Source organism: Myxocyprinus asiaticus, chromosome 43 (assembly GCF_019703515.2).
Source record: "Myxocyprinus asiaticus isolate MX2 ecotype Aquarium Trade chromosome 43, UBuf_Myxa_2, whole genome shotgun sequence".
Lineage (NCBI taxonomy): Eukaryota > Metazoa > Chordata > Actinopteri > Cypriniformes > Catostomidae > Myxocyprinus > Myxocyprinus asiaticus.
Window position 1 is genome coordinate 24,311,247 of NC_059386.1, and position 27,238 is coordinate 24,338,484.

The 27,238-nt window shown below is 37.2% G+C and overlaps 1 protein-coding gene across 4 annotated transcripts in view; it reads left to right on the top strand.

Moving 5' to 3' along the window:
• Window positions 1–18,721: 18,721 nt before the first annotated feature.
• Window positions 18,722–27,238, top strand: part of LOC127433302 (roundabout homolog 1-like) — a 34,227-nt gene continuing 25,710 nt past the window's right edge. For 2 of the 4 annotated variants that reach the window (XM_051685074.1, XM_051685075.1), the window contains exon 1: window positions 18,722–18,935. In XM_051685074.1, coding sequence (XP_051541034.1) covers window positions 18,722–18,935 — 214 coding nt within the window. Of the gene's footprint in view, window positions 18,936–25,724; window positions 26,065–27,238 lie in introns of those variants that run through there. The other 2 variants (XM_051685077.1, XM_051685076.1) reach the window with 2 other exon arrangements.

Consider the following 27,238-nt stretch of genomic DNA (forward strand, 5'->3'; position numbering starts at 1 on the left):
TTATACTCATGCATATATTTATATATTTAGAGGGGAGAAAAAGATATGAATTGGTCTTTGGTGGGTTTTTTCCACTTTGATCTCAAAATGAATTCAAATAAAATATTTTCAATATTCTGTTCTGAGTGACTACTCTGAAAATATAATCAATTCAGAATTTGGCGAAAGGATTTGTATTTCCCTCAGTGAGGCGGAGTGAGTACATTTATTTGGATTATCAGCATTCCACATGAGATAAGAAGAAAGGCACTCACAGGTTTACATTGTTCAAGGTTTTTAAATTCAGAATTAATAATAAGCTGCTGCTAATTTTACTCTGCTCTAATTTTACTCTAATTATACCAGTTTGTCATTTGCACGAGATAATAATAATAATAATAATAATAATAATAATAATAAATACATTATTTTTTTTCTTTTTTTTTTCAGATTTTTTTCATTTTTTTTTTTTTTATTCAAAAACCTTTTTTTTTCTTTTTTTTCTTTTTATTAGGGGTCTAGGTGGACTTATTTCTGTCATATTCACTCACCCACATGACTTTCATCTGTGGAGATGTTAAGCATCAGTCACCATTCACTTTCATTGCATGTTTTTTGATACAATGAAAGTGAATGGTGACTGAAGCTTACACACCACCAAACATCTCTTTTAGTGTTCCACATAGAGAGAAAGTCTAAATGGTTTGTAACATGACAGTGAGTAAATTAAGATATAATTTACATTTTTGCTTGAACTATCCCTTTAAGACTTTTAGTTTTGTTTTTATCTATTATATATATATATATATATATATATATATATATATATATATATATATATATATATATATATATATATATATATATTTTTTTTAACCCTAGTCCGTTAAATGTAATGTATGTGGCAGATATAGATAGTAGGGTAAGGCTAGTCAAAGACAGATTTTCATCAAGTCATTTGTCATTTGGCTGAAATAAGTGCTGACATGCAACGTAATGGAACGACTTCATCACATCTGTTTGTATCCGATCATCTCTTCTTTTCCGAGACTGCTGATTTCCCGTAAATCCAATCAATGTCAGCCTCCACACTTTCAACAAATCTTCAAGCCACATATACGTCCCTCTCTCCAAGGCCAGGGCAACAAGAAAACTACATGGCCATGTAACATGTGGCATGAGCACTAGCTATAGGTGATCGCTAAGTGCCTCCAGTACTTCACACAAAGCGTAAATCAAGCAAATCTATCTTCAGGTCCCAGGAGGGAACTTTGACCGTCATACCTAGTGGTAGAGCGTTTGCAGCGGTATGAGAAATGCATAGTGAGGTTGTTTGGACGCACAGGCGTCCAACAGCAATAACTGTGTTCCTCAGAGAGCCATCAGGATATGCAAAGGCTTAGCAGTGGAAGCCCGTACCAACATAGCACTGCCTCTATGCATATAAGTAGCATAGAAGAACAGAGCACAATGCAGGTTCAGATAGCTTCACCTTGACAGGACAGCATACAAGACCCCAGTAGACTATAGGCTGAAGAATAATTGTCATTTGCTGTTGCTTTCTTTATTTTAAAAGATACAGTGATAATGATGAGATGAAAGAACTGTTTCTCATTAACTGTCGATGTGCAGTTAGTTGTGCAAGATCTGAAAATCCAAATGAAATCAGTAGAAAACCAGGTATTTCAATTGGTCGCACTATGGACATATTAGGTTGGCATCAGAAATAACGCATTAGAAATGGAGGGTAATTTTCTAAATAGATTTATGGAAGCCAAAAAGTGCCACAATTGACTCTTTTTCGGCCTCATTTGCATTGTCTGAGTCATTTTATTAGTGATTAGACCAAAAGAGCTCAGGGTGCCGCAGTATTGAACCTCACATTGTAATTTGGAAAAGGGGAATATGCAAATAAAGTCAGAGTATTTTGTGTTTGCAGTTTTGCCCCTGGGCAGCTTGTCCCGCTACACAAATCATCAATTAAGATCCCAGCAGGGATCTCTGCATTTAAATTAGCCCCATCCAACAACTTTTATCTTCCAGACAAAACATTACAACCTTGTGATAGCTTGCACCACAGAAATAAAACAGGCTATTAAATGAGATTTTACTTTGGGCGGAAAATGGGCACGCAATGCTACTTTTATGTTTTTTTATGTATTCTTGTTAAGGTGCAGCAGCCACTTTGTGTGGTTTTGTCTCTTTAGCTTTAATATTTACATTCGTAGTACATTTCAGTGTCTGAAACTGTAAAGAAATTCACTGTTTAATTCACATGCATTTAATTCACACTGCAAAATTTCAGCTTGATGACTATATTGGAAAGGCAAATTGTTGTATGTTGTATTACGAGACACTACTGTATATAAGAGATAACTCAGCATATAACATGTCTCACATGTAACTAGAACATACTTATTATATATTTAGAAATATTAATTTAGGGTTTCGTTTTTTTTTTTCTTAATAGACAACTGTACATAAACCTTATTATGAAACACTCTCTTTGAACTCTCTGCCTTCTTGCAATTGAACGCCTTGCATATTAACTTAATAATATTTTTAACAAACGCACTGGATAATATCAGATTTCCAGAGACATCATGACTTAGAGAATTAAAAAGGCATTTGTATGGCTTAATATGCTAACCTAAAATATTTTACAATAATGTAATAGCTAGCTTAAGTTGATAAAATCCTTAAATAGCTGAATTTGCTGACTGCAAGTCCTTTAATTTAGTCTTTTATTTGACCTCCGAACTCTTTAAGAAAAAATCATCACTTGTTTCTTACTTTACAAAGAGTTTCGAACTGTTTCCTGTCTTCAAAACTATAGTGATGCAAGTTCAAATTCACAGAGCCTATGCTATGAAGTGTGTTTAATTAATTATATATAAAGTCCCTAAACTTTTACAGAGGAACAAGTGTAGAACTGATGAGGAACTTTACTGTTGACAGTGCAAAGTTATTTTTATCTCTCTGCAAGTCAGAATGGAAGAATCAGCTTCATGTTTTACAAATCCAGGGATAAGCCTGAGAATTCACAAGAGAGTAATAAATTCTGCCACCTGATTTTCTATATAAAATAATAAATCTAAACATATATCCATCAGATGAAAACATACAAAAGCTGAGCCAACTTGCCAACAGCACATACCTCATCTTGACCCATTAGCCTAAATCTTCACCTATTTTTTTTTTTTTTTTTTTTTTTTAAAGATAAATTTAGTAATAAATTATTGAGTGGCTGAAATATTAACTGTTATGACTGTTCTGAAACCCGCATAAAGCATGTTTCTCATGCTATTATTTGAAGTCTATAGATTTTTTTATTATTATTATTATTATTATTATTTTTTTTATAAATATATATAGTTTACATAATGCTGAAGAACAGAATATTAGAATTAAAATGAAATACAAATATGAATATTAGGCTAAATACATATAATAATACTTTACAGATGCGACTTTGTGTCTTCCGGTTAGGAGCAGCGCTTTTACTTTCTGAAACTCTGCTTGTTTTTGATTTTACGTAATTTTCGTTAAAAAAAAAAAAAAGAAGAAAGAAAGAAAAATCCCAGACTAACTAGAAAACCTCGTTTTTGCATTGTAAGTGAATATAACCACAGATCAAACAGGCAATAAAAATGTCATATAGAGAAATCTAAATTACAGATTTATATTTACAAGGCAACATAATTTTGCAATACAACAGACCAATCATAAACAAAAAAGAACCCAAAACATTATCGTATAATAGTCATTAAAACAACAAGACATAAGAATTGCTCAAAAACATTACAAATTAACAATAACAAAATTCTAACATTAAACATTCTAAAATGGAATGTCAACGAGTATATTTTGCGCGTTATGAATATGACGATTCAATCATGTATCGCTACAGCAGAGATCCCCAAATCCCTTTAATAACCCTACAATAATGTCAACACAAAAAAATACCACCACATTTTACAAATCCAAACGCTTCATCCACCACAAAAATAAATCATCCACAAGACTCTTATGCTCTTTCCAAATTGTAGGGCATCTTCTCCGTTTCCCTCTTTCCTCTCTTCCTTCCTCCTTCTATCAGACTCGTTGTCTATGTCCTGCTCTCTCTCTCTCTCTCTCTCTCTCTCTCTCTCTCTCTCTCTCTATCTCTCTCTCTCTCTCACACACACACACACACACACACACACTTTCTCTCTCTATCTTCCCCTCCTCTCTCTCTCTCTCTCTCTCTCTCTCTCTCTCTCTCTGTCTATCATTCTCTCCCCTCAGCCCTCGGCCCTGTCTGTGTGAATAATGTCCTGCCTTTTGTAATGAGACCAAGAGAAAAAAAAAAAAAAAAAAAAAAACATGCTGGAGTGGTCGCCCGCTCCGCGCGCTGACATTGAAAATGAATGACAGCTTACCTGAATGCCAATCTTCATCAGACTGACACCAGGCTGACAACACAGCCTATACTCCCCTACACAAGCCGTGACGTATGCCATATCAGACCCCTCCCCTTTTCTCTGTCTCTCTCCCTCTCTCTCTCTCTCTCTCTCTCTCTCTCTCAATCTCTCTCTCTATGAACCCCTCTGCCTAATACACCTCCGCGGTTCCTCCTCAACTGGCATTTATACACGTACCGTTCCGAAAACCCCGTGCATCTCTGGTTTATTAACGGCGGAGCTCGCTGGCCCCCTATCGGCATAAAATGAGACCTACATAAGGCAATGAAGGCTGCAGGTCGCCTTGGCTGCTTGCCTGTATATGGAAGGGTGCCAGGCTACCAGCAAGAAAGAAACGGGAAAATCATAATACAATTAATTTCAAATGTTATAAAACATCTCACTACTGTACACGTCTCACTCTTATCTAATAATTATGGTCTTCCAATGTAGAATTTATCTATTTACCATCACAGCATGAAAACAGCTGAAAACATCATCACAGGCAGTTCAGGAAAAACACAGTTCCATTTTATACTCAAATATTGAGTATATTTTATATTTCAAAACATGTGGAGCATTCACAAAAATAGATGCTAAATAGAAATGAACAAACTCTCAAAATGTCTAATGAACTTTCAGCACATGTCCACACACCTGTTAGCACAATAATGCTATCTTTTATGTAATTATTTGCTCTCGGTTTCTGGACGTCTATCGACCGTAACGGTGGATAATATAAGTAATCCCCGCTGTTGACTTCTTGCCAATAAAGTGAAGATAGCACACAAAAAAATTACTCCAAGCTTTTTCAAACAGATGTTCCTAATTCAATCCTTCTGTACGCAGCCGATGGAGGAAGCAGCATCTGGGACTGGAGCGCTGTGCTTTGCGAGTGGTTTCTGATCATAACATTAATGTTTTAGATAAAACTTTGGTTTCGCTTGATTATTAGGATAACCATTAACTGCACACGTTGTCCGGGAATTTTTAAAGATATCTTACAACATTTAAAAAGCAAGAATCTAACCGCAAGACATGCAAGCAAGCAGTGACCGGTTACACACAAAACACCAACCAATCGCACTTCCGCTAGCCAACCGGAAATTCCGCCCACCTAGCAAAATACAGTGGACTCACTGAGAATATTGTGGATAGGGTTTAGGGATGTACAAATTGGTTCCAGGAGTCATTTGGTTTATGAGGTAACTGTACAAACCTGTTAAGATTAGCCGTCACAGGCTGGGAACTGCAGAAATGGTTACAAGAAAGGGATTCGTTTGTTGCACGGATTGCTGATGAGTTGCACGCTAAATATTGTTTATAGAGCTAATCTTTATCCTACCTGTTAATATGCTAGCTAAACCGAGTCAAAAGACTACTTAGTTACAGTACATCTCCTGTAACAGTAGTTAGAAGAAGGGGGGCGCATCGGTTTTAAGCTTGAAACACTGGTTGTTACACGCTTTCTAAACTCAGGAAATACATTTTTTGTACAGGTAGAGTAAATTGACTTGAGGATAGCTGAGGTGGTGTTTGGTGTTGGTACAAGTGTATTCATCATCACTCTAATGTGGATAGTGACTCTCGCGCTCACCATCATTCTTTCGCACGCAACCGGTGCAACAAAGTGAGAACATTATTATTTCTGTTGTTGATGTAGCATTTGCATCTGGTATGTTCTGTATAATGCTTTGTTACATTGTCGTACCAGGATAGGGATCACCCCTATATTTCATAACCTTTAAGAATTACCTTTAAGAAATTTTTATTAGTAGTAGTATTTCACTGCAATGCACTTAAATAGTCCTGTGTAATGACAAATTAATTTGTAAAAGTACAAATATTCCATGTTGTCTCTTAATTAATATGTCATAAAAACTGCATAAAAATTATACAAAAATGGAAAATACACTACTGTAACTGCTTTAAATGTCATATGAACTACACATTTGTAGATATGAGGCAATAGATAGATAGATAGATAGAGATTTTCAAAAAGTTAATAAAAGTTCATGTACTATTTAATCACAAAGAGATTTGATAATTGTTTTGTAAGCTTATTGCATTTTGACGTGTGCTTGAATAAAGTGGTAGTTATAGTATAAACCTGTGTGTTTCAGTTATATTTGACATAAAGGCATGTGCTGGTTTATCTCTCCTCAGCAGAAGATAAGCACAAACACAGAAGCTTTTTTCCCAGAATCCCTCTTTGCCAAAACTAGTGCGCTGAGCTGCCAAATCGTCCTCTTGTCTGAACGAACAAAAACCAACAAACCATTTACCTTTCAGTCATGTAGCAGAATAGAACACATGAGTGTAGCAAATGTTAGCTGTGCATTAAATCTAAAATTATTTGGTTACTTCCTTTCTCATCTTAAAGGGATAGTTCTTCCAAAAATTGAAATTATTTCATCATATACTCACTCTTGTGCCATTTAAGATGTGTATCACAGTTTTTTCTTCTGCTGAACACAAACGAAGATTTTTAGAAGAATATCTCAGCTCCGTAGGTCTATACAATGCAAGTGAATGGTGATCAGACCTTTCAAGGTCCAAAAAGGAAATAAAGGCAGCATAAAAGTAATCCCATCAGACTCCATTGGTTTAATCAATGTCTTCTGAAGTGATCCAGTTGTTTTTGGGTTTGAACAGACAAAAATGTAACTTGTTTTTACTGTGCATCTTGCCATTGCAGTCTCTAGACACGATCATGATTTCAAGCTTGATCACACTTCCTATTTTTTGACACGAGCAGAGTGCTAGATAACACTATAGGACGTGTAATCGAGCTTGAAATTGTGATCGCCAAAGAGACAGCTGTCAATATGTACAGTGAAAAGGAGTTATATTTTGGTCTGTTCTCACCCAAAATCAACTCGATTGCTTCAGAAGTCATTGATTAAATTGTTTAAATGGATTATGTTGATGCTGACCTATCTGCTTTTTGGAGCTTCAAAGGTCCGATCACCATTAATTTGTGTTGTATGGACCTACAGAGCTAGATATTCTTCTAAAAATCTTCTTTTGTGTTCGGAAGAAGAAAGAAAGTCATACACATCTAGGATGGCATAAGGGTGAGTAAATGATTAGAACATTTTCATTTTTGAGCGAACTAACCCTTTAACAATGGTTTTTATACTCTGGATGTCAGAAGTTGCACATTGAAGTCTATTCCTGTAATATCTTGCAATACATGTTCTCAAATTTTCAAATTTTTTTTTGTTTAAAGATGCTCCATGTTTTGATGACAAAAGAACAGCAACACCAGAAGTTGATAGCATAAGATGTAGGTTTGTAATCACCAATTTAGGAATGAATATAAAACTTGATGATATCCTGAATTAAAATAACAGAAGAATAAATTAAAAAACAAAACATGAACCAAACTCCATTACTGTTGCTCACTGGCTCCCATTTGCCATACAGTCTTGCCATATAATCCAAGTACACATGGATCCCTGGTCTGCACGTAACTCCAAATCCCATTTCATCCATTGCTGATTTGCTTGCAGCAAGTATGACCAGAAAAATGTTTTTTTTTTTTCTTTCTTGATAGGTGACGCTGTGTTGTATGAGAAATGGGTAACCCCTCGCTGTTTTACAAAGGAATAATATCACAGTGCCAATTAGGCCAGCCCCAAACAGGAGCTCAGTGCGGCACATTCGATGCCACATTAATAAAACATGGCCCCTGCTCTGTGCTTCGCTAGTCAGCTAATTGGCAAATTAGAAAGTGAGATGCGTTAAACGAGAGAACACTGCATTCGCTGGAGACTGAACCCCCTCCAACAAACACATACACAAAGACATCTCTCTGTCTGTAGTTTAATGTAGGTTGTGGCCTCTCCCATGATTTAGGCCTTGTACACTAGTTCATATCTGTATGGTCAAGGCATGTAGTTACTATTCTGCGCATTCATCCTGTACAGCTTTTATTATAGCATGGAGGGCAAAAAACAGACAGAGCTTAATAAGAAATAATGGGGGGAAAATAAATTAAGATTAAGAGTATGTTGAGAGTATGATAAAATGAAGGTTGATACACCAATCAGCCACAACATTAAAACCATCTTCCTAATATTTTGTAGGTCCCCCTCATGCCGCCAAAACTGCGCCAACCCACATCTCAGAATAGCATTCTGAGATGATATTCTTCTCAGCAAAATTGTACAGAGCGGTTATCTGAATTACCGTAGACTTTGTCAGTTTGAACCAGTCTGGCTATTCTCCGTTGACCTCTCTCATCAACAAGCCGTTTCCATCCGCAGAACTGCCACTCACTGGATGTTTTATTGTTTTTGGCACCATTCTGAGTAAATAATAAAAAATAAAAAAAGACTGTTGTGCGTGAAAATCCCAGGAGATCAGCAGTTACAGAAATACTCAAACCAGCTCGTCTGGCACCAACAATCATCCATGTGATTATCTAATCAGCCAATCGTGTGGCAGCAGTGCATAAAATCATGCAGATATGGGTCAGGAGCTTCAGTTAATGTTCATATCAACCATCAGAATGGGGAAAATTTTGATCTCAGTGATTTGGACCATAGCATGATTGCTGGTGCCAGACAGGTACAACAGCAACCTTCTTGGGTGTGGAAGAAAGCTTCACCAAGGGAAATGTTGACTTGAATATTCAAGAAGGAATTTGGAAAGACCTGTGGAGTCCTGGAAGAAGGTTTTATGGATGTATGACACTTGAAAACTGAAAATGAGATTTAGACCCATGGGACAGTAGTACGTCTAGAGTAAGAAAAGCAAGGTGATGACAAGAACGACATCATCCCCACGGTCAATCATGGAGGTGGGTCAGTCCTGTTATGGGGGTGTTTTGTGGCTGTAGGAAATGGCTATCCTGACTATGTGACTGGCGCCATGGATTCTTTCAGGTATCAGGCCATTTTGGCAAAAATGTGATGCCTTCATTTTGTAAATTGAAGCTCGGTGATCACTGGACTTTCCAGCAAGACGATAACACCATGGATACAACCAATTTGTCCAAAATCTGGTTCAGGGATGGGTCGTGGAACGTCCTTGAATGGCCCTTTCAGTCCATCATTAAACTCCCATTGAAAACCTTTGTTGGGATTTCAAGGAAGCAGTGGCAGCACAGAATCCAAAGAATGTCAGTGAGCTGGAAGCTTTTGCTCAAGAGAAATGTGTAAAGATTCCAATAGAGAGGTGTCCGAAGCCTGAGAATGCTTACCTGAAACATTTATTTTATGTTATTAAGGGTAAAGGATGCTCCACAAATGACTGACTTTGGGGGTTGAATATTTTTGACATGACGTTTGTGGAGAGAATTAGTTGTTTTTTATTTAAAATTTGGGTAAACTGAACTCTCTGTTCTCAAAATCACTCAAATATGTATTAAAAGCTTACTTTGACTGTTTACTGAGGTTTTAGTTGATGTGTTTTAATTCACATCACCAGAACATATTGCTGGTCAGGGGTGTTGAATAATTTTGATTGCAACTGTGTGTGTACTGTATATATATATAGAGAGAGAGAGAGAGAGAGAGACAGAGAGAGAGAGAGAGAGAGAGAGAGAGAGAGAGAGAATATTATTAAAGGCAATATTTATACACACGCACACACACACACACACACACACACACACACACATCTAGGCTATCCTATGAGGACTCTCCATAGACATAATGATTTTTATACTGTATGAACTATAGATTCTATCCCCTAACCCTACCCCTTAATATGACCCTCACAAAAAAAAAAAAAAAAAAAAACTTTCTGCATTTTTACATTTTCAAAAAAACATCGTTTAGTATGTTTTTTAAGCGATTTTAATTGTGGGGACACTAGAAATGTCTTCATAAACCACATTTATAGCATAATACCCTTGTAATTACCAGTTTGTAACCTAAAAAAAATGTCCTTGTACACCACCCAAACCCGCCCACACACACACACACACAAATATTGCATTTATGGCTCTGTAACAATGTACAATAATGTTTTGCAGTGTTAGATGCTCTACTGAGGTCTTCCAGTTTGCAGTCAGATTTTCTTGAAAGAGCCTTGCTGACCTCTAGTGGTGAAAACCATAACATACTGAACCTACATAATATTAATTAAAAATATTGACGTCAACATCAGAGCCCTCATACCCTTAATTACTTTTCAATAACAGTAATATGTTAAATAATTCACACCATAAGCCTGTGATGTTTTCCAGATAGTGGATATGTTCTTCATTGACCGGTATGTGCTCCTGTCCTTGGTGAGTGTAGTGTTTTTGGCAGCACTGTTCATGTTGTTACCCTTACATTTTTTGGAGCCTGTGTATGCCAAACCCCTGAGAACACACTAGACCTCCAGCCTTAATGTGCCAAACTCCTACAGATACCCCAAAGCAGAGCAGCCAACCTGGCAGCACCATCGATGAACGGACACTGCTTGAGATGAGAGAAACCAGCAGCAGGTTCCAGGGCTTTTGTCTTCCTGTCCAAATCAGAGATGTCCACATCTCTCTGAGAGTCTGAGAGCGCAGCACAGAGGGGACTGAATGAAGCCACGCATTGGCAGTATTTTCAAAAAGGCGTGGTTTGTCCAGTTTTAAGGGTTAGATATGTACAGTAATTGGAGAATTGTGTTACATGTTATGCTGACTGGTACTGCTCTTATTTATTAGTACTTATTTTATATTACCTCTTTCAGTTTTTTTTTATTTTTTATTTTTTTTTTATGTTTTTTTCTTTTTCTCTGTTTAGCAATTTTGTAATAGTTTATTATTATAATTTATTATTATTTCAAACTTCCAATTTGTCAGTTTTTTTATTTATACTTACTGGTACTGTTACTATTGGAAAAATTCTATACAAAAAGTCTGCACGCATTTTCTGTGAAAAAAGGACATACACCACAACATTTCTAACACGTTTGAGGTGCTGCAATAAAAAAAATCTTGTATTTCGTAGTGTGTATGTCCCTATTTTTACAACAGAAGTTTGCAGTCTTTTATATAGAGAGAGAGAGAGACAGAAAGAGAGAGAGAGATAATTTTTTTAAAATTATTTTTTATTTACATTTTTGTGGCCTATGCACCTATAAATAATAATAATTAAAAAAAAAAACCTAAATAAAATTAGTGGCGAGTTACTATTACGATAGCTTATACCTATAATTAAGGGTTTTTTCCACGCTTTGGCATGTAACTTGACCTGCACTGTTTGTACTTTGGATATGACTCTTGTTTGTGGTTATGAAATCATGCTGCTTGATGAGGCGAGGTTTTCTTACTTTTCTAAGCTTTTTAACTTACAGTTTTCACCTGGTTTACAATAAATTGGGCTGTAAAATCCCATATACTATGGTATATATAGGGACCAGATTTTGGGCTGTTTTGACTTGGGCCAGTAAGTAACCACCCAGAACTCTGTATCATCTGCAGAGTGACGTGGTGATGAGTTTTGTACTGGAAATTAGCACCAATGTAGTCTTTTCTTGGCATCAGTATCAGTGCATATTTTGGCACTTTTGCTGTGAAAAATCATATGTTAATACTCCAGTCTATTAACTGGTCGTTTGCAAGCTCGAATTTCACTTATTCACAGCTCGGACCAGACAAATTTCATTTTCTTGGTCCCATATTGACATGCTAATTTTGGCCTTATGGAAGCATTCTTCAAGACACTGTCTCACTCTTTGCACAATATCACAAAGACACAGGGAGCAAAGTTGGGCGGTGCCACAAAACTTCAAGCTGTGCAAGTTGATTATTTTGTTCTTAACAAGGCGAATACTCTGTATGGGCCTTTTGTTACCTCAGATGTTTACTTGCAGTTTCATAAATCTCTCTAGGAGGCAAACTTCACAAGGGGAGATGGACATCGTTATAGCTTATTATTTATCACATGCTAGTTCTTTTTTCACATGTAAGCTGTGATCCTCACAGCATCCTCATGAAGTCAACAGATAACCAGCTCCTTTTGAAACCTGTTGTAAAAACATTTTAGCCACAGACTCACACACTAAAAAGCCACAAACAACCAATCAAATATGTGTGTTAAAGGAAAATTCAGGGTTCGGCACTAGATAAGCTCAATCAACAGCATTTGTGGTATAATGTTAATTTCCACAAAAATGAATTTTGAATTTGAATTTCTTTTCTTTTTTCTTTTTTCTTTTTTTTATTATTTTTTTTGAATTTTATCCCCTTTTCTCCCCAATTTAGAATGCCCAATTCCCACTTCTTAGTAGGTCCTCATGGTGGCGCGGTTACTCACCTCAATCCCGGTGGCGGTGGACAAGCCTCAGTTGCCTCTGCTTCTGAGACCGTCAATCCGCACATCTTATCACGTGGCTCGTTGTGCATGACACCGTGGAGACTCACAGCACGGGAGGTTTATGCTACCCTCCGCTATCCATACCCCATTGAGAGCGAGAACCACTAATCGTGACCACAAGGAGGTTACCCCATGTGACTCTACCCTCCCTAGCATCCGGGGCAATTTGGTTGCTTAGGAGACCTGGCTGGAGTCACTCAGCACACCCTAGATTCGAACTAGTGACTCCAGGGGTGGTAGTCAGCGTCAATACTCGCTGAGCTACCCAGGCCCCTCGTCCCTCCTTTTCTATACAAAAGCGAAAATCTGGGTTATGGTGAGGCACTTTCAATGGAAGTGAATGTGGCCATTCCATAAATGTTAAAATACTCACTATTTCAAAAGTAGAGACACAAGACATAAAAAATAAGCATGTTAACATGATTTTATTGTGATTAAATCACTAACTAAATTATGATTTAAACTACTTTACAGCTCAAATAATACATGAGTTTTACCAGAAGAATTAATGTAAGTGCTTTTATAAAATAATTAGCTTCATATTTCTGCCTTTAATCCTTCCAAAATTTGGCCCCATTCACTTCATTGCAGGTGCTGCACTGTAACCTCAATATCTGCTTTTTTAAAGAAAAGGATGGACAAGTCAAATTATTTTTTGGCGTAATCAACATTATGCTACAAATGCTGTCGATTGCGTTGCTTGAATTTAACCTGGAATATTCCTTTAAATCCAACATGACAGTAATAATCCAGGGTAGATGTAGCATGTTTATCCATTCAAAAGCAAAATGGGTTATAAATTTATAGCAGATAGGTGATATTACTCTCAGATATTTCTCTTGATGGCATTGTTCTCCCAAAAATTATTGTTTTGTCATAATCTACTCACCATCATATTGTTCCAAACTTGTTTGAATTTCTTTCTGCTGTAAATGGAAATGTATTTTGGTCTCAGTCACCTTTCACTTTCTTTTGGAACAAAATTAGGGTTGGTAAATGATGATGGATGAACTATACTTTTAATAAATGATGATGGATGAACTATACCTTTAATAAATGTTTAAATGTTTGCCAAAGCAATATGTAACCAACTGTGTATATGGTCATGCAACCTAGTCCTGATCAGTGAAGAAAAACTTGGGATTCTTGATATCCTGGAATGTATCCCATACACTCATGAATCCGGAGGTTATGCAGGGAGATTGTGGGAATGTGTGATGGAAGTGAAGCGAGGCCATGTCTCAGTTGCGCTAGCTCTCACCACTCAGGTCTTCGCAGAATCCTTATTTTAAAGGGGGGAGTCCAGCGGGACGTGCAGTGAAATTCCAACCAGTATGATGAAAGAGAATCTAATGAATCAAATCCAATCCTATTAGTTCCGGCCCACATTGCAACACTGAGGCCTTTCTGCTTACTGATCAGCGAAGATCTACCAGAGCTTGAGAAACAGGGTACCGGACAGGTGGATGGATGGATATCTGGAGTGGTACATGAAATGGATTGTGCGTAATTAAACAGAAGGATCACAGAATAATTTAACAGTATCTAATGTGTCATCAAATGACATTAAAGACATCTATAATTTCAAACACTTGATTATTTTACGTATGTTTCAAATATTTGAAGATCACTCAAACGTAGTAGTTTCTAAAATATAAACAGAAGTCACGTAAATACTGTCTTAGTTATCATGGTTGATGTTGTGCTTTTCATATTTAGTGCAGATAATAGAAATTAAGAGAGGAAGTTGCTGCAGGTGGCCGAGAATTGTCATTACGTAACAGATGATGCAATTCGCCCATGCACTGATCTGTAATCACTCTCAAAACCTTCCCCAATACACTTGACTTATTTTTGTTTCCTTTCTCTTTCTTCCTTTTCCCCTCTGTCTTTCTCTCCATCACTTTTCCTTTTCCCTTCTTGTTGTCCGTGCTGGTAGTGACTCTTTCTCCAGGGAGTGGGAAAAATGATAGAACAAAGCATTGGAGGGAGCAGGGCTCATTGGGTGTCTGAGCTGGAGGCTTTGTAGGGCAGCCAGCTGGACATACAAAGAGAGCAAGAACGAGAGAGAGAGAGAAAGAAAAAGGGGGATGCAAAGCCGGAGAGGTGTAAGCACAGCTCAGGATATGGGTGTGGGTGCTGCCGAGGTTCGAGGGGGAGGGATGGAGAGAGAGAGAGAGAGAGAGAGAGAGAGAGAGAGAGAGAGAGAAGAGGGTGGGAGAGTAGGGGAGGGAAAGGGAGGGGGGGAAGAACACTAGATCCTGCTTTGTGATCCACTCAAGCAGAACTTTTGCCCTCACACCCCTGGCCTTCTATTCTCCTGCTCTGTGCTCTGCAATCCACCCTTCACCCCCTGACTCTATCCCTGAGAATGTTTAATCTTGCATCTAATCTAATGTTAGATAAATGTTAATCACTTGATTCTCTTCAAAATCAGTGGTCCTTTCGAAAATGTTCTGTGGCTGTACCATGGTACAGTGATGGTATCAGATGGTACTTTCATATATACACCATGGTATTGAATGATTACCATATTCATATACCATGGTATTTACAAGGTGCTGCAAGGAATACATATGCTATGGAATTAACTTGGTTAACGTCCAAAAACATGTATTTAAACTGTATTTAAATGTCTCTTGTGCAATGAAACACAGTAACACCATCAAACTTTCATATATACAATGCTATTAATTGATTACCATATTCACATACCATGGTATTTTCATGATGCACCAAGTTTCTGCAAAGAATACCATATACCGTTGTATTACCATGGTACATGGCTTTAAAGTGGTATCTTGTGCACAAAACTTATTAATACCATGGTATTTTCATAGCTTATCATGGTATTGGATGATTACAATAGTCATACTGTATACCATGATGATTACTTTGTACTGTGGCAGTAATATGGAACAGTGATGGCATAAGATGGTCATACCATGGTACTTTCATATATACACCATGGTATTGAATGATTACCATATACATATCCCTTTGAATTTACATTGGACACCAAGGTTCTGCAAAGAGTACCATATGCCATGGAATTAAAATTGTATCTTGTGCAATGAAACACAGTAACACCATCAAACTTTCATATATACAATGCTATTAATTGATTACCATATTCATATACCATGGTATTTACATGGTACACCAAGGTCCTGCAAAGAATACCCAATGACATGGAATTACCATGGAACAGGTCCAAAAACATTGCTTTAAAATTGTATCTTGTGCAATAAAACATGGTAATACCATGTTACTTTCATAAATTCCATAGTATTGAATGATTACCATGTTCATATACCATGGTATTTACATGGTACACCAAGGTTCTGCAAAGAATACCCAATGACATGGAATTACCATGGAACAGGTCCAAAAACATTGCTTTAAAATTGTATCTTGTGCAATAAAACATGGTAATACCATGTTACTTTCATAAATACCATGGTATTGAATGATTACCATATTCATATACCATGGTATTTACATGGTACACCAAGGTCCTGCAAAGAATACCCAATGACATGGAATTACCATGGAACAGGTCCAAAAACATTGCTTTAAAATTGTATCTTGTGCAATAAAACATGGTAATACCATGGTACTTTCATAAATACCATGGTATTGAATGATTACCGTGTTCATATACCATGGTATTTACATGGTACACCAAGGTTCTGCAAAGAATACCCAATGACATGGAATTATCATGGTGCATATCCAAAAAAATGGCTTTAAACTGTATCTTGTGCATTAAAAAACGTTAATACCATGTTACTTTCTCGTTAGTGTAGGAATCCTGACAGTACTTGTGCAGGTGTTGGCTCAAAAAGTTCCTGTAGATTGGTTGTCAGAAGATATAGCTACTGTAGGTACAAATGTGTGGCCAGGGAGGCTGAATGATGAAAATGAGAATGCCAGTCTTACAGCTAATATATTGGAAATGTGTTTTAAGGATGTACAAGATTGGGTTCAAGGGGAACCACTCTTTTAAATTAGCTAAAATTGTTACAATAGGATTAAAAGGAATCCTTCCTTTTTATTATGCTTTATTTAGAGCAGTGGCTGACTACCCTTCAACTAAAAGATGCTAGGGCACCCAAAAAGCTAATCTTTAGCGCTTTGTACTGTATCTCTCCCTCATTCTCTCTCATTATCATTCTTTCTTTACTATGGCTCCTTGTACGCTTTTAATTTTCTTCTCTTTCTCCCTCCTGCTCGCTTTTTAGGAAGATTTAATCTGTCTTCATCCTCCTGCGCTAAAGATTAAGGCACAGTTTAAGGGTCAGCGTGAGCTGGAATAGCCCTTTGCAGGTCCACCCAGACATCCCATGGAAGGGTGAAGCATGGCTTTTTGGGATGCTCACCCCAGCATTGCCCATTACTTAGCAGGGGGTACAGTGAGATGGGAGTGTTGGACAAAGAAGTGACTAGTGCTTAAAATTCAAGGTCATGGCATTGTGTTTGCAGTATGGGTGGTCAGCGGTATTGAAAATATTAATGTTGGACACTTGTTTTAAGGACTTGCTTGTTTCACGTCCTTAGTTCTCAGAACCAATCACTCTCATCACTATTTTTGAAGAGAATGGGATGGGTTGGAATGTTCACATTCGTGAAATACAAATGTAAAATTTGGTCCAAAAATACAGCTATTTTTCCCCAAGCAATACAATAATAAAAAGTGAAATATGGGTACTATTTAACAACTTGTAATATGTATATCGCCCACTTCTCGGCCTGCGGCTTACAGTTTTAAATGAGTTGGGAGGTTTGTTAAATAAGACCGTGATCAGGTCAAGTCTGTTAACTCAGCATGTTTCCTCAGTTCCTCTGTGCTGAAGCAGCAGGACTGGTGAGTGGAACACAAGGCCAGACTGCATGAGACAAATTGCTTTCTCTGTCCCATTTGATTCAACCAGGGTGATGAGTGGGACACATACTGTGCACACAAGCAAGTACAAATTTCTCCTTTGCTTTTTTGCTTCATGAACGGTGAAAATACTTTGAACACCGGAGGATGTGAACCAAGAAAGAAGAAAGGAAAAGGCCCGTGTCTCTCCTTTGCCGCTAATGAAATTCTACAACATCCATGTTGTCGGATAATTGAAATGTTTAAGTGTGAAAATTGAAATGATTTTCACTTCGAGCAAAACATCTTCACTTCGACAAATGAGAACGTTCCAGTCGCATTAACGATTTGGTCCGCTCACCTCTCCTCTCACTATTAAAATAGAAAATTGTGTCGAGAAAGTGTGAATCCCCCCATAGACAAAAGCCTTCTCTTTCATGGCCCACAAGCAGCCAAAGCCATTGGAAAGGGTCAATTTTGTTTGAAAACACTCCCTCTCATGCTTTTGAGAGAGCTTGATGCAGAAATGAAGACTGTCTACTTCTTCTTTTGTGGCTGGGACCAATAGCAGTCAGGCAATGCGCTTTTTTGCCGTTTGATGTTTAAAGACTGTGAGAGTTTGTCATTCTAAAGGATTTGATCAGTCGACTAGCAGACACTTGATTAATGAAACTGATCCCTTTCGGTATGGGAGATCCCCTTTCCATCCCCTCCCCTTCGGTCCTGACCTTGTTTTCTGCTTTTGGGACGTGCAGAACGAATGACACAGATGTTGTTGGAGGAGACAGTCCCCGTCCCTCTCTCCTCCTCTCCCTCGCTCCCAGCATGGGGCCTGAAACTTGTTTTTCAATCATTGTTTCCGCCAACTTCTTTCCCAAATGAGAACAGAGAGGCAAAAAAGAGGAGGAGAGAGAGAGAGGGAGAGTGAGTAGAGGGACCACTAAAAAAAGTGGGAGGGAAAGTAAATACAAAGCATTTGTGGAATATAAAGAAATAACATTCTTTATAACAATCTCCAAATAATTTAGCACAAGGTCTGGGAGCTCTTGGGAAAAGGGTCATTCAGCCATTCAGTCTCACAGTTGGAATGGTGTCCTAGTGTAGAGCAGAGGAGTTGTAAGCTGAAGATGAAGGTGTCAGCATGGCTGTTGTGGGTGGCATGGCTGTGTACCTGGACAGAGGCGTCGCGCCAGTGTCAGTGCCAGTGCACATGCCTACCTGATGAGCAGGTGGCACATAGGACGCAAGTTGTACAGGGGTCAGGAAGGTCAGAGGGGAGAGGTCATCTTCGCCATCGTTTAGCACATCAGCGGGCGTTACACAAGGCCCTTCGCAGGAAAGGTAAAACCAATAGATATCTCTCAAAATATGCGCAACGTGCTCGATTTTGGAATTTAGAACTGTTATCAAATGTTTGTTGTAAAGTGTGATGGAAGTCTATAAATCTATGAAATCTATTTGTTCTCAAATCTAATAAAAAGACAAAAGGTTTCCGGTTAAGTGTAACCATGTAACGCAAATTTAAAAATTCTATTCAGAGCGTCATGGTGATGTTTCAGCAAAACTTTAGAGTTCACCGTGTCCCTCAGAGTATCAGCATGGGGTCCCAAGCATGAAATCAGAAAGACAGTGATAACTTGATGAAGTCGTTTTCGCTTCGTGATTTTTGCTCATGGTCACTGTTGATTTGAATTTAGATGTGAAGAATTAATTTAGGAAAAATGATGGTAATATAGTGCATTTTATTACTTATATGCCTGTTTGAAGTTTCATTGCTTCAAAACCTTCAGCTGACATATAGTTTGCAGTAGATTTTTACATTAGAGAAAGGTTATTCAAAAAATGAAATTTGTTGGGGTCTGTGACTGATTTCTTGAATAGACTGATGTAGAGATGAAGTGGAGAGATTTGGACTTTTGGATAGTGTCAGGAAAAGATGAAAAAATAAAAGTTGCTATTAAACAATTTTCCTCTTCCTTTTCTATTCTTGATATGGTTTTATTTAGTATCTCTAAAATTACTTCCCAATCAAAACAGAACCACAGAAGAAAAATCTAATTAGAAAACAAATATATTCTTCATCCATTTTAAGCATTATCTCTTCTAAATAAATGTAGGCCTATATGTGTATATAATAAATATTTAATAAACGTTTTTTTATTTGATTTGAACATTAAAGGCAATGTATATATATTTAGTTGAGTTTTTGTAGTGCAGTGTACTATAAGAAAGTATATTTTAACATAATAAATTAAACATTTTTACCACTTGTTACTTATTGAAAGACATACTTAAATCCATATTTTAGCCAGTTTTGGGATAAACATAATTTTACACTTATAGTCTCAGACATTGTTAAAGAATCCAATCTGATTATTTATGAGTAAAACATACTAAAAAGATTTTGTGGAACCTTTATTAACTAAACCAGACACTACTTCTTTTGCGGTGCAGCTTTAATTCTATGTTGTGGTATGCAGCCGTAGTTCCTCATCTTTTGTTAGTGGCTGAAAGCTGGGTGATCCTCAGGCCATCAAGGCACTGCTCTCTGGATCAATATACGTGTCCATCAGTATGGCCTGCTCTTTTAGGCCACACAATGGACGGTTCTCTAAACAACACTTTATTTATATGTGCCTTTCGAGAAAATGAACTGCTGCCGCCTCTGCTTTTCTCTTCTCTCTTTTCTTTTGCTTTTCTGTTTTCTCCTCTCTCTCTCTATCTCTCTCTCTCTCTCCCTCTCTCCCTCTCTCCCTCTCTCTCACCCTCTCACAGACCATATTTACACAGACTTAATTGTAATTAGCAAGTGTTGCCCCTCAGTGTCATTTTTAGTTCTTCTATCACAGATGTTCTTATAACTTTCATCTCTTTGTTTCGCTTGTGAAGTCCTTTGATTTTTGAAGTCTTTTATACTTTGTGTTTCATGTCATTTGGTTGTTTAGTATTGTCTCTTGTAAATCCTAAAATTAGTTAAAAAACATATGGGTCAATGGCATGAGAGTCTTTTTTTTTTTTTTTTTTTGGTCTTGACCTATTACGCTATTCAAAAATACATTAAAATGTGATTCATAAAAAAACAGTTACTTGAATACACCTCTTCTATGATGAACATGTTTTTAATTTCTGAGTTCAACATCATTTTGATATTTTTAAAAAAATTTTAAAGTAAAAAAAAAAACAAAACAAAACTGAAAAGACCACAAAAAAGACAGACAAAACTGTTAATTTTTTACAATATATATATATATATATATATATATATATATATATATATATATATTGACATTTTTATGATAATGAACATTTTGTTCAGCTCAAATGGAGTACCGCTAAGAAAACTTCTTCATATATATGACTAAAATATCCAAGATCTTTGTAAAAAATTATTTCTAACCTTGATTTTGTCTTGTTTTTTAATTTAATGATTATATTTAAGGTGCAAGGAAAGTATTTTAATACATTTTACTTTATGGTTGCACAACTTTTCATTCTAAAAGTCTTCAATTTTTATTTTAATTTGTTTTTTAAATTTACATTTTACATTTACATTTAGTCATTTAGCAGACACTTTTATCCAAAGCGACTTACAAATGAGGAACATAGCAAGCAATTTGTCATACAAAGTTAAACAACATCTACAGTGTTGTACTGCCAAGCTCTCAAGGTGGCTGGAGTAGTATAGGTGCTAGCGCAGAAGAAAGAGACTGAGGAGTTTTTCTGTGTGTGTGTATGTGTGTGTGTGTGTGTGTGTGTGTGTGTGTGTGTGTGTACAGTAAGTGCGAGCAGGGCCATAGCAAGATAATCTGGGCCCCCTGGCTGTATCTTGCTCTGGGCCCATTTCCTATTAAAAAAAAAAAGAATTTGTTGTGGGGCCCCCTGGACCTTTGGGCCCCTAGAATCGTTACCACCTTTCACCCCACTAGCTATGGCCCTGAGTGCGAGCTAAGTTCAGTAGTAAGTGCAATTAGTGTGGATTGGTTAAGTGCTCGTGGAACAGATGTGTTTTCAGCTGGTTCTTTTTTTTTTTTTAAATTATTTTTTGTAATTAACATTTTTATTGATTCATGTGCATATGACAATGAAAAAAAACTCAACACATATATAATTAATCAACATTTTACATTTAAACCCTACTAATACAATCCCACCCTGACCCCTAACGAACACCCCTGTGGTCCCACATAAAACACACACAATCCAAAAAAATAAAATAAATAAATATATATATATATATATATACACACATATACATACACACATATATACATATATATATACTTACACATACACATACACATATACACACACATATACATATACATACATACACAGATACACATACATACACTTACATAAAATAAAATATATATATATATATACACACACACATACATACATACATACATACATACATACACACATACATACACAAATAAATAAAATAATAAACATACATGATTAAACTACACTCTCCACATCCCCTCCCCGAGATTCCCCCCAAAAAACTAAATATTTGCCCCATTTTTTAGCAAATAAGTCCCTCAACCCCAGCCTTCTACTTACCGCCTCTTCAAATGCAGCTACCCTCCCCATTTCCACACACCACTCCGAAAAAGAGGGTGCTCCACTTGACTTCCAGCCCCTTAAAATTACTTGCCTGCCGATCATGAGACTGGTCAGAACCCAATTTTTTATATGATTGTCCCCTAAATGCATGACCGCTCCATCACCCAAAATACAGAGTCTGGGACAAAGCAAAACCTGAGTGTTCAAAACGTCGCACAAATACCTCTGAACCCTCAACCAAAACTCCTGGATCTTAACACACCCCCAAAAGACATGGATAGTGTCTCCAACTTCTGACTGGCATCGCCAGCAAGTGGGTGTGTCTTTAAGACCAAGCCTATATAATCTAGAGGGGGTCCAATAAAATCTATGTAAAATCTTAAATTGCATAAGGCGAACCCTTGCATCTCTAGATACAGACTTGACATTTTTAAGAATCTTAGTCCACACTCCATCCTCCAATACCAAATTCAAATCTTTTTCCCATACTCTTTTGAGAGAAGTCAAGGCTTCATCCCCCAGACTCTGAATTAGTAGGGAGTAATACACTGATGCTTCATGGCCTTTTCCAAATGCAGCAATCACCTCTCCCAAAGCACCTGCAGCTTTAGGGGGGTGCGTGCCACTCCCAAAAATAGTGCAGAGTAGGTGGCGAAGCTGTAAATACTTATAAAACTGAGATCTGGGAATGCCAAAATGTTGAACCAAATTTTCGAAAGATCTCAATAATCCACCCTCATATAGGTCACCAAGTGCATTAACCCCCCTCACAATCCACTCTGACCAGCAGAAAGGGGACTTATTAATACATAGTTTAGGGTTCAGCCATATGCTCGAGGCAACATTTAAATAAATATCAGAATTAAACACTCTGGACACTTTTGTCCAAATCGAGTGCAAATGCAAAATAACGGGATGCGACTTAACCTCTCCGGCTAGTTTAATCGAAAGGCTATGCAGTGGCGAGATAGGGGCAAGAACTTCCTTTTCAATACAAAACCAGGGAGGGGCTCTCTCAGGTGGAAGCGACCAATGAGCCAAATGTCTAAAACCGAACGCATAATAATAAAACAAAATCTTGGGTAGGCCTAGCCCTCCTCTGTCAATTGGCCTATGTAACTTATTGAAATTTAACCTGGGGCGCTTACCATTCCAAATAAAGGACTTCCCTATGCTATCAAATTGCTTGAAATAAGAGAGGGGGACAACTACAGGAAGAGACTGAAGCAGGTAGTTGAATTTTGGAATATAATTCATTTTAATAACATTAACCTTCCCAATCATCGATAAATGTAATGAAGCCCACCTGCTGACATCGCTCGAAAACCTTTTTATTAAAGGGTCAAAATGTTTTCAGCTGGTTCTTGAATGCTGAGATGGTATCAGCAGATCGTGTGGATGTTGGAAGCTCATTCCACCACAGTGGAACAGAGAAAGTGAAAGATCGGGAAATAGACTTTTAGCCTCTTTGTGATGGGACCACCAGGCGGCGCTCATTCATAGACAGTGTTGAGTTTAATGCATTAATAAGTAATTAATTACTGTAATTAAATTACTTTTTAATTGAAAAAAGTAAAGTAAGGGATAACTCTTAATTTTTCAGCAGTTTAATTACAGTTACTTCTGATGTATGTTAAAATGTATGTTTTCTAATTTAATGCAGCCCCCTTAAATTCTTTGGCCAGTTCATGAATAATTTATTTGATTTTATATGATTTATTTGAAAGAATTAAAAGAACAATTTCATGTTTCCTTGTATGTTTCATCTGGTCGAGGTTGATAAGGGTTTTAGAAAGTAATTAGTAATAAGTAATTCAATTTCTTTTCAGACAGAGTAATAGTACAGTATTTAATTACACTGTAGAAGATGTAAACAGAGAATCTCTCTAAACATGCACGGAGCTGCAGGAGGCAGGAGGGCAACTGATGGCACTGGTAAGACAGACAGTCCGACTTAGCTGATCCATCAATCAGAATGTTCATTTCAGACATGACTGAATATTTGCTAACCAATAATATTTTCAGTTTCAGTAAGGGGCGGGATATTTCCAGCGTCTGATGCTCAAGCATCCCTAGAGTACTCATAATTTGCACTGTAAATGTATTTCCCTGCTAAACGTTAAATTTAACTTATGCAATTAAACTTTGTGAAAACCCTGCTAGTTTTTGATGCTCTTTTTGTTTTCCCTTTTACTGCTCTCGATGGTGCCTTTTTTTCATGATATCAAATAATTTCAATTTATATTTCTAAGTAGGAAAATAATTTCACTATACACAGAAAAGCACATAATAATACACAAATAAAAGTTGGGTCTTTCATAAATTCACAGTATGCCCACCTCTTCAGACACTACTACACCACTGGAGGCCAGCCAGCAAAGCATTACAGTACTCCAGTCTTGAAATGACCAGAGCTTGGACCAGGAGCTGTGCAGGATATTCAGACAGAAAAGGTCAGATTTTCCTGATGTTGTAGATTGTGAATCTGCAAGACCAGGCGGTTGATGAGATGTGTGCAGTGTAATTAAGCTGGTCATCTACCACCACTCCCAGGTTCCGAGCTGTTCTGGTTGGTGTTAATGTAGTTGAACCAAGATGAATAGTGAGGTTGTGGTCAACAGATGGGTTGGCTGGGATCATGAGCAGTTCTGTCTTGGCAAGGTTGAGCTGAAGTTGGCTTTCTTCATCCAGGCCGAAATATCCGAGAGGCAGGCAGAGATATGAGCTGAGACAGTAGGGTCATCAAGTTGGAACGTCAGGCAGAGCTGCGTGTCATCTGCGTAGCAGTTGTAGGAAAAGCCATGTGCCTCAATGATCGGTCTGAGTGATGTTGTGTATATCGAGAAGATAGGGGTCCAACCACTGATCCTTGAGGAACACCTGTGGTCACCTCTCCTCTCCAGGAGACCTTGAAAGATCTGCCAATGAGGTATGATTCAACCCAGCCAAGTGCAGGGTGGAAAGGAGAGAGAGGGTGGAAGGGACAGGAATTTAATCAAATTAATGATTAAATTCAAGGTGTAAGGAAAGTATTTTAATACATTTTACTTGATGGTAACACAACTTTACATTCTAAAAGTCATTCATTTTAATTGAATTACATTTTATTTATTTATTTATGAATGAATGAATGAATGACTGAATGAATGGATGGATGAATGAACGAACGAATGAATTAATGAAATGCAAGAATGCTTTCAAGAATTTTTCCAAAATGCATGAAACCGCATGGACACTTCACACATGTGTTTAATCTGAAGATTTCTTATTTATAACTTTAGACAAACCTTACTTGACAATGACGGGTACTTTTATCATAAGTTTACAAGTTACAGAGATTTAATGTACAAGAAAGTTGATATCCAAAGATTAGATCAAGCTTTGAAGATCTAACACACATCAAAAATGTTGCAGTCCCAAAAATAAATAAATAAATAAATAAACAATAAAAATCACTTCAAAAACAGAGAGCTAAAGCAACTCTTTAGGAAACTTGTGTTCAGTTTACCCCAGCCATACCCATTCACTGGACGCGTAAATCCACTGTTGGCATGTCAACACCTTCTCCAGCTGGTGCGAGTCACCGGGGAGGGTCCCAAATCCGGATGGCGCTTTCTTCAACATTGGGACTTGATTGAGTGAGACGAGAGCCTGTTTGAACCTTCTGTAGATCTGAACTTAAATTCCATTTATTTTTATGGGGATAACTCATTTCACACGCAGTCTGGATAAATGATTATGTGTAAAATTAGTCACTCCTCGTCGCGCGAATTGTTTGATTGGACAGCGATGCGTTTATTTATATTCCTCGATTAAATGTACAACCTTACACGTAATATGACAACGACACGCCACTTTTTGAAGCTTTGTTGGGTTTTTGGAATGGTTTTTAATATTCAAGGTAAGTAGGCCTACAAAGTAAAACTATAATTGTTTCGACTTGAAGTGATGAGTAAGAAGTTGGCCTGAGGTAAAGATACTGACCTTTGAATTCTAAAAGATGTTTAATTTTATCAACCTCCTAAGTTTTCACGTTTAGGTTATTTAAATGCATAAATGGTTCATTTTCAAGTTTAATGAGTAGTCTAGGGGGACATTTTTAAACTAAGGAAAGTTAACATTTCGATTAATTTCGTTGAATTACCTGTTGAAAGTATGATCAGCTTTTAATGATTACAGCGAAACTGTAAACTATTTTAATCAAATGATTGTTTAGAACACTAACTAGGTGTCACATAGGCCTGAAGGATAAACTGATATCGAATCCATCTTTATACACAAAACAATTTTTTTTAAGAGTAAAGTGTCTATAACTGTCTGGTTACACAATTGGCCATTTATAATTATATGTAGAATGTTACATTATACTGTTAAAAGTGCTGCATTGCTTTTTTTACATACTTCCATAATTTCCCCCAAATTCTTCTAGAGTGAAAATGACATAGCAAAAATATGAGACTCTTGGTTTCCTCTTCTTCAGGAAACTGCCCCATCATAGACAATAGAACCTTTTAATAGTCGAACACATCTTTGCCAAGAATGCAGCACTCAAATTCTCTATTGTGCAGTTCACTCTAGTTTACCTTCTAAATTCTGCCTTCTGATAGAAGCTAAAGTCTGTTCTTGATGGGTCAAAACATTAGGAACATTAAACGTTTAACAACATCATTTATGTTTTTATTTTTTATTTTTAAAGAACCACTAAATCAGATAGAACACACAGACTTGTTGTAATATCAATCAAGTGTGCTTCTTTGTTTCAAGGACACCCTCTCATGCACATGTGATTGGCATGTTTTGGCGTGAGAGTACAAAGAGACATTGTAAGACATTGTAAGTGGACCAATAATAGCAGAGGAGCATTCCTACACTTGGTGCACAGGTGACGGATGTCCTGTTGGTCCATGACTGTGTTTGTGAGCGCTGGCCCTTTGTTCCTCTCGCAGTGGGAAAAACAGCCCCCCGCACTGACTCCATTTCCGTTCCGAACAGGAAATGTGTTTCCCTTACTCATTGACGGGTCACCCAGCGTACTGGCCATCTTAAACAATTAATTCTCTCAGGATTAGATTTTG